The sequence below is a fragment of the Mirounga leonina genome, unplaced genomic scaffold (assembly GCF_011800145.1).
Source record: "Mirounga leonina isolate KUSES-001 unplaced genomic scaffold, KU_Mleo_1.0 Mir_167, whole genome shotgun sequence".
NCBI lineage: Eukaryota > Metazoa > Chordata > Mammalia > Carnivora > Phocidae > Mirounga > Mirounga leonina.
This window is the reverse complement of record NW_023270422.1, coordinates 2,407,951-2,417,416: the sequence shown is the minus strand read 5'-3', so window position 1 is coordinate 2,417,416 and position 9,466 is coordinate 2,407,951. Positions and strand designations below refer to the sequence as shown.

The window sequence follows — 9,466 nt, the reverse complement described above, 5'->3', positions numbered from 1 at the left end:
CTACCCCTAAAGGAGCTGGAGAGAGAACAGCAAACAAAGCCTAAACCCAGCAGGAGAAGAGAAATAATAAAAATCAGAGCAGAAATCAAGGAAATAGAAACTAAAAGAACAGTAGAACAGATCAACAAAACTAGAAGCTGGTTCTTTGAAAGAATTAACAAGATTGATAAACCCCTGGCCAGGCTTATCAAAAAGAAAAGAGAAATGACCCAAATCAGGAAAATCATGAATGAGAGAGGAGAGATCACAACCAACACCAAAGAAATACAAACAATTATAAGAACATATTATGAGCAACTCAATGCCAGCAAATTAGATACCCTGGAAGAAATGAATGTATTCCTAGAGATGTATCAACTACCAAAACTGAACCAGGAAGAAATTGAAAACCTGAACAGACCTATAACCACTAAGGAAATTGAAGCCGTCATCAAAAATTTCCCAACAAACAAGCCCAGGGCCAGATGGCTTCCAAGCGAATTCTACCAAACATTTAAAGAAGAATTAATACCCTTTCTTCTGAAACTGTTCCAAAAAATAGAAATGGAAGGAAAACTTCCAAACTCGTGTTATGAGGCCACCATTACCTTGATCCTCAAACCAGACAAAGACCCCATCAAAATGGAGAATTACAGACCAATAACCCTGATGAACATGGATGCAAAAATTCTCACCAAAATACTAGCCAATAGGATCCAACAGTACATTAAAAGGATTATTCACCACGACCAAGTGGGATTTATCCCTGGGCTGCAAGATTGGTTCAACATCCACAAATCAATCAACGTGATACATTACTTTAACAAAAGAAAGAACAAGAATCATATGAACCTCTCAATAAATGCAGAAAAAGCATTTGACAAAGTACAGCATCCTTTCTTGATCAAAAGTCTTCAGAGTATAGGGATAGAGGGTACATACCTCAATATCATAAGAACCATCTATGAAAAACCTACAGCATATATCATTCTCAATGGGGAAAACCTGAGAGCTTTCCCCCTAAGGTCAGGAACGCAGCAGGGATGTCCACTATCACCACTGCTCTTCAATATAGTATTAGAAGTCCTAGCCACAGCAATCAGACAACAAAATAAATAAAAGGCATCCAAATTGGCAAAGAAGTCAAACTCTCACTCTTTGCAGATGATATGATACTTTATGTGGAAAACCCCAAAGACTCGACCCCAAAACTGCTAGAACTCATACAGGAATTCAGTCAAGTGACAGGATATAAAATCAATGCACAGAAGTCAGTGGCATTCCTATACACCAACAACAAGACAGAAGAAAGAGAAATGAAGGAGTCGATCCCATTTACAATTGCACCCAAAACCATAAGATACCCGGGAATAAATCTAACCAAAGAGACAAAGGATCTGTACTCAGAAAACTATAAAATACTGATGAAAGAAATTGAGGGAGACACAAAGAAATGGAAAAACGTTCCATGCTCATGGATTGGAAGAACAAATATTGTGAAGATGTCAATGCTACCTAGAGCAATCTACACATTCAATGCAATCCCCATCAAAATACCATCCACTTTTTTCAAAGAAATCGAACAAATAATCCTAAGATTTGTATGGAACCAGAAAAGACCCCGCAAAGCCAGAGGAATGTTGAAAAAGAAAAGCAAAGCTGGCGGCATCACAATTCCAGACTTCCAGCTCTATTTCAAAGCTGTCATCATCAAGACAGTATGGTACTGGCACAAAAACAGACACATAGATCAATGGAACAGAATAGAGAGCCCAGAAATGGACTCTCAACTCTATGGTCAACTTATCTTTGACAAAGCAGGAAAGAACGTCCAATGGAACAAAGACAGTCTCTTCAACAAATGGTGTTGGGAAAATTGGACAGCCACATGCAGAAGAATGAAACTGGACCATTTCCTTACACCACACACAAAAATAGACTCCAAATGGTTGAAAGACCACAATGTGAGACAGGAGCCCATCCAAATCCTAAAGGAGAACACAGGCAGCAACTTCTTCGACCTCAACTGCAGCAACTTCTTCCTAGAAACATCGCCAAAGGCAAGGGAAGCAAGGGCAAAAATGAACTCTTGGGACTTCATCAAGATAAAAAGCTTTTGCCCAGCAAAAAAACAGTCAACAAAACCGAAAGAAAAGCGACAGAATGGGAGAAGATATTTTCAAATGACATATCAAATAAAGGGCTAGTATCCAAAATCTATAAAGAACTTATCAAACTCAACACCCAAGAACAAAGAATCTAATCAAGAAATGGGCAGAAGACATGAGCAGACATGTTTCCAAAGAAGACATCCAAATGGCCAAGAGACACATGAAAAATTGCTCAATATCCCTCGCCATCAGGGAAATCCAAATCAAAACCTCAATGAGATACTACCCTCACACCTGTCAGAATGGCTAAAATTAACAAGTCAGGAAATGAGAGATGTTGGCGGGGATGCGGAGAAAGGGGAACCCTACTACACTGTTGGTGGGAATGCCAGCTGGTGTAGCCACTCTGGAAAACAGTATGGAGGTTCCTCAAAAAGTTGAAAATAGAGCTACCATACGATCCAGCAATTGCACTACTGGGTTTTTACCCCAAAGATACAAATATAGGGATCCGAAGCGGTACGTGCACCCTGAAGTTTATAGCAGCAATGTCCACAATAGCCAAACTGTGGAAAGAGCCAAGATGTCCATCGACAGATGAATGGGTAAAGAAGATGTGGTATATATATACAATGGAATATTATGCAGCCATCAAAAGGAAGGAGATCTTGCCATTTGCAACAACGTGGATGGAACTGGAGGGTATTATGTTGAGTGAAATAAGTCAAACAGAGAAAGATATGTATCATATGATCTCACTGATATGAGGAATTCTTAATTGTAGGAAACAAACTGAGGGTTGCTGGAGTGGGGGGTGCGGTGGGAGGGATGGGGTGACTGGGTGATACACACTGGGAGGGTATGTGCTCTGGTAAGCACTGTGATTGTGCAAGACTTGAATCTCAGATCGGTACCTCTAAAACAAATAATGCAATATATATTAAGAAAAAAAAAGAAGAAGAAGATAGCAGGAGGGGAAGAATGAAGGGGGGGAAATCGGAGGGGTAGACCAACCATGAGAGATGATGGACCCTGAAAAACAAACTGAGGGTTCTAGAGGGGAGGGGCGGGGATTGGTTAGCCCATTGATGGGTATTAAGGAGGGCTTGTACTGCATGGAGCACTGAGTATTATACGAAAACAATGGATCATGGATCATCACATCAAAAACTAATGATGTATTGTATCGTGACTAACATAACATAATAAAATTTAAAAAAAACCTGACAAAGAGAACTTCCTCCCCAGATATTGTAGCTATCTTCCCAATGATTACCTGAATGTTGGGCTAAGAAATCTCCATGTGCCCCTCCAGTGAGCAACACAAGTATCCTACAAAAGAAATATATTGAATGAGTTCAGTTTGCTTATTAGGATTTATATGCTTCTAGAGGGAAAGGACTTTCTCTATTCATTTTCTTTCTCTAAGATTCTTAGCTTTATACTAAGTATGAAAGATGGTTATTGAATCTTGTTTAAAGTTGAGAGATGCACAGGATTTTAAAAATTACCCTCCTCAAGGATTTACAGAATCTTGAGTTACATAGCTGGATGTGGCATGGCATTAGAGAGACCATGTTTTTCTGGTGGTCAGAACAAAATAAACCTGAAAACAGTGAAAACAAACAAATAAACAAAAAATTTAAAAAGACCCAAACTCCACACCAAATCCCAAACTCCACATTCTCCCTTCCTTACCTGAGGAAGGAATGCAGTAGTGTTGGTGTGATTATAAGTGTTGTACTGTCCAGTGTCTATTCATTCAGGGCCAACTTTGGTGTGCAGGTGAGTCCACAAGGACCACTTTATAATTTTGCTGCTACTGTGAAGAGTTTGGTCCAAGCATATTCAGCCTGATTACTCACTGGGTGGATAAAGACACTCAGCCCAGGGATCTATTTGTCTCATTGTGAGGCATTTCCACTGACTTACAGCCTTCTTCACTCGTGAGGTCCTCTGGTTCCATCTCTTCATCATGGCTGCATTGATTTGCTTGGACCTTGCAAGGCTTCCTATTGCTCTTAGAATGAGGGCCTAAGACTTCACCACAAACTACAAAACAATGCATGGTCCAGCCCTGTCCCCTCCCCAGTGCCTTAGGTTACAGGAAGCTCCAGTCATCTGGCATTCCTTCTGATCCTCAAAGAAATCAGTTCCTCCCATCTCAGTGTGGGCATGCCTTTGGAGTGCTTGCACTGCTCCCACCTGTGACTGTCCTCAGTGGCCCTCCTCATGCTCCTGGTCATGCTTCCCCTTACCTGCCTCTGCCTGTTCGCCTCTCACTTACTTTGCTTTTGGTCCTCCTTGTGCTCTTCTCTGACCAGCCTCTGGAGTCCTGAGTTTCCTCCTCTACAGCATGTGACTGAGTCACAATATTGAAGACATTAGACTCTGTGTTAAGCATAGATATGGTTAAAAGCTGGATTAAGTTCCTGGTTTCATCACCAGCGAAGGGGTCACTCACACAAATGCTCTGAGCCTCAGTTTCTTCATCTGTAAGCTGGTGGTAAGCATATTGACTAACTGGGTTTCTGGGAGACTTTGTTGAGAATCTGGACATGCAGAACATGGTAGGCTTTCAATAAATGTTCATAGGAAATCTGGTGCATGTTTAGGACTCCACTGTCTATTGTCCCTACATGAACATTGGCATGTATGTGTATATGGGCGTGAGCTTGGGAATGAGAAGACCTGGCCTCAACAGCCTGGTACCACCACTTATTAGTCAAGTGATATCAGAAAATCCACTCAGCTTCTCTGAGCCTCAAAGTCTCCAACTATGAAAATGGCAATAACACTAATACCTCTCAGGGTTGCTATGAGGACCAAGTGAGTTAATATAGGAAAATGTTTTGTAAACCTTGGAGTTAAAAACACTGTAATCTATCTTTCTCTAATTGTGCCTTGCTCTCTCGGTGTTTCATTAGATAAGTTTTGCCTCTGCAGCAGGACTCTAAGTCCCCTTGGCTGGACGCATGACGACATTTAATATAGGCTTCAGCACAGCAATGACTTACAATAAGAGTCTGCTGAAAATCAAACCCACAATGAGATATCACCTCATACCTGTTAGGATGACTATCATCAAAAAGAAAAGAGGTGGTAAGTGGCTCTTGACTCAGGTTGCCAGGATTCAAGCCCAACTGTGCTTCTTTCCAGTGTTGGGAACTTGGAGCTGCCAGGTAACCTTTCAATGCATTGTGAAATGGGAATGGTAATAGGACTGAATTCCTATGGATTCTCTAAATATTAAGAAAACAACTCATGTACAGCACTCAAAAGAGTATCTGCATATAGGGCACACACCATATGACCAGCATCAAAGGCAGCCACACTATGTAGTACAGACAATTATCTTTAAGAGAAATCTCTAGTTTCACCACTTTATGAGAATGAGAATGTTCTTCAGAGCCTTCTCTGATCTGGGATATGAGGAACAAATAGAGAATTTCTGAATCTTCTTATGTCTTGTCAGTCATTCCTTTTGCATATACAAGCACTATTCCCAGCAAAAGAAATCTCTTCACAATATTCCATTCTGTGGATCTCAAAATAGCACTAGCCCAGTATCACTGGACCACCTAGTTTGTGGCCTTATATACTTACACTTGTTGGAAAGGTTGTCTGATCATGTGTGAAGCCCCCGTCACATCTCTAATAGTAAACAGCCCCATGCATTTTGGCCTTGGGCCCATCCTGGCAGGCATTTGTGCATCTATCTCTTGGGCTGTGTAATAAAGATCCTTTGGGAGCAGAGGTCAGTATTTTAGGTAGCAGAGGTCTAGAAACTATTGCTAAAAGCCAGGATATTGGGCCAGGGGAAAATCTGTTTTCTCCTTTTGCTCTAGTGGCAGTCTTGGGCCAACAAGAGGGTGTGTATCATGGTCACAATTGAGTGCTTCCCAGGCTCTGGCTTCCCAGGAACCAGTGACTGACTGTCCTGGATAGAAGGACTTAACAGGGATGGGAGAAGCTGAGCTGTCACACTATCATCATTTTCATCAGTGCATTTTCATCAGTGCATAACAGAAAGAGAAGAGAAGCAATGTCAAGAACAGCCAGCTAGAAAACACATTTGAATGCACTTTTGGGGAAGGATTTTCTACAAGCAGGAGAACACTGTTATATGCAGTGTCACTAGAGCTCCAAAGAATGATGGCCAGAGCTGCCAGGACTGGTATGCTCTCTGTCTCTAACCACTAGGTGGTAGCTCAGCCCAAGACTCAGAGGAGAGAAGGCATAGACTCAGGTCCAGAAGGGGTGGAGACAGGGAGGCGGGTCTGCCAGGCTGAATAAAGGCAAGGGAGCTGTGACTGAGGCTCAAGCTGCCTTAGCACTTGGTTCAGAGGATCCTGTCCTAGGGTGATGGCATTTAGCTGGTGGATGCCAGGTGCCCAGGCTGAGCCAGCATTCCCAGTGAGGAGCCCAAGGGCTGCGGCGCAAGAGAAGAGGCGCGAGAGAGCACTGGTAAATAGCCACACTTTCTATTAAAATTGCCTCAAAAGGAATGGAAAATCATGCCTAACTTACATGTGGAAGAGAGTTAATTGGATATTTAAACAGCTTGATATGATGTTTAATATAATATAATTTGTCGATATCTTTGAGATAGAACTAGACATAAATAGCAAGTGATTACAGGTTAATAAATACTTTTTATTGATGATGAGAATGCTGACAGATATTGTAGCTCTCTCCCCAGATGTGCTCTGAGTTTGGAGGGCAAAGGCATTTTTGAATATAAATCATGGGAGAGAATTTGAGCAACAAAGGAGTGAAGTATCTTGCTCTAGTATCTGGCAAATTTAAATCCCTTGTTACTTTGTACTGTGCTTCTGTGGAATTTATGAGACTATCTGTCAATCAGACTTTGTGGAATTTCAAATGCAGAAGTCAGGGAAAATATTAAAGAAAAACAACATTCTGTGAGCTCCAATTTTAATACATGTGTGCAACTTAAATTTACACATTGAAGACAGTAACTTTTTGTATGTGGTTATGCTCAAATTAACAGATCACTGTGGCTAGTCTCAGTTACATCTAGGGGGACTGAGTCCTAGTGGATTTTAGAAGTGTGATATCAAAAACCAATGATGTACTATACCTTGGCTAATTCAATTTAAATAATTTAAAAATATTTAATATATATAAAAAAAGAAGTGTGAGGACAAATGTTGAGAAGGCACCTATCTTTCTTTCTTAAGAGAGAAAGAGGGCCTGTCAATCCTTCAGAAATCTGTGCTCACTTGAGAAAAATGCAGTGCAGTAGCGTCAGAAATGTAAAACTCAGACTGCAAGGAACTTTGTAGATTGTGAGTTCAGTATTTGAGAGCAAACTTGGGTGCTAGGACAACAAGCATAAAAAGTGAAACTGTCCTGGGCACACTGAAATGTATGGTCACTCCAGTAAGAGGTATGTGAAAGAATGGGAGCCCAAAGTAAGGAAGGCAGAGGAGGCTGGTGAAAATTCTAAGCCTGTGTGTTGGAGGGACACGATTCCAGGGATCCAGACAGACTGGGGCACACCAGCCTCATGCTAATGCTTTGAGTCCATTTGACCTCGTTCTTACGTTTGCATGCTTTTGGCATGCTGTCGTACTTCTTTGGTAGACTGTTCACCTCTCTGAATCATGAATTAAAACCTGTTTTACAGTAAATTTGTTGCCAAGAAGAAGAGCAATGAATTCCTCATTTCACCTGCTTTTCTTGGATCTCAACCTGAATGCCACAGAAGGCAACCTTTCAGGACCAAATGTCAAGAACAAGTCTTCATCATGCGAAGAGATGGGCATTGCTGTTGAGGTGTTCCTGACTCTGGGTCTCATCAGCCTCTTGGAGAACATCTTGGTCATAGGTGCCATAGTGAAGAACAAGAACTTGCACTCCCCCATGTATTTCTTTGTGTGCAGTTTAGCAGTAGCTGACATGCTAGTGAGCATGTCTAACACATGGGAGACCATCACCATATACTTAATAAATAATAAGCACCTGATGATAGCAGATGCCTCTGTACGTCACATTGACAATGTGTTTGACTCCATGATCTGCATTTCTGTGGTGGCCTCCATGTGCAGTTTGCTGGCCATTGCAGTGGATAGGTATGTCACCATCTTCTATGCTCTGCGCTACCACCACATTATGACAGTAAAGCGTTCTGGGGTGATTATCATGTGTATCTGGACCTTTTGCACAAGCTGTGGTATTGTTTTCATCATTTACTATGAATCCACTTATGTAATCATTTGCCTCATCTCCATGTTCTTCACCATGTTGTTCCTCATGGTGTCTCTGTATATACACATGTTCCTCCTGGCACGGACTCATGTCAAACAGATAACAGCTCTGCGTGGATACAGCTCTGTGCGGCAAATGACCAGCATGAAAGGTGCTGTCACCCTGACCATGCTGTTAGGCATTTTCATCGTGTGCTGGGCTCCATTCTTTCTCCATCTCATTTTGATGATTTCTTGTCCCCAGAACCTCTACTGTTCTTGCTTTATGTCTTACTTTAATATGTACCTCATACTCATCATGTGTAATTCTGTGATTGATCCTCTGATATATGCTTTCCGCAGCCAGGAGATGAGGAAGTCCTTTAAAGAGATTATTTGTTGCCATGGTTTCAGAATACCCTGTAGGTTTCCTGGCAGGTATTAAACAAAAAGTTCTTCTCTCTGTGGCTCTCTTTTATCCTTGATTTACATTATGACAAAATCAGCTGGTACAGCCGAGGAGTAAGCCAGAGAGCTAGAAATCAAAACCATGCATTCTGTTTATTGTTTTTCCATCTTGAATTTGCACTGCACTTATTTTCCCCTGTGGCAGTTGTTGGGTCAGACATGCACATGCTGCTTATCCATTTTGGGAATGGTCTGTGACAATTTCTTACTGTCCTGTTTTCCTCCTACTTTTCCTCCTGTTCCCACCAATTTCTGGTGGTCCGATCTATCCTCCATCTAGTAAGTGTGTGCTCAGGGAAGATAAAACACCCTGGATGCGGGTCTCTGCATGAGGAACAGCTATAACTGAAATTATAACTGAAAAAAAAAAAAGCTGTGTGATTGCTTTCTTTCCCCAGGATCAGTTTCATAATATTGCTTGATGCTCCTGGTGTAGAATTAAGTGGCCAAATTCTTTCTATTTGCAATTTCTAGTTCATTTGTTATGGGATGTCTCTACAGCTCTCTTTTCCAAAACTTTTTATTTTACAACTTATGTCCATAATTGTCCAAGGATGGAATTTCCTTAATTATACTTCTGTCAATCATGTTTTTGTCCTGCCCAGACATAAACCTTCATGCTACAAACCTTGCCTCATGTGGTGTGAAAAGTCTCTGTGTCTTATTCTGACTCAGTCTAGGGTTTCCAAATGAGTG

General features: G+C 41.4%; 1 protein-coding gene across 1 annotated transcript; it reads left to right on the top strand.

Moving 5' to 3' along the window:
* Positions 1-7,305: 7,305 nt before the first annotated feature.
* MC5R (melanocortin 5 receptor) lies at positions 7,306-9,212 on the top strand. The gene has a single exon (XM_035013786.1). It carries the CDS (start codon positions 7,770-7,772, stop codon positions 8,745-8,747), a length of 978 nt encoding a protein of 325 aa, XP_034869677.1. The 5' UTR covers positions 7,306-7,769; the 3' UTR covers positions 8,748-9,212.
* Positions 9,213-9,466: the final 254 nt, after the last annotated feature.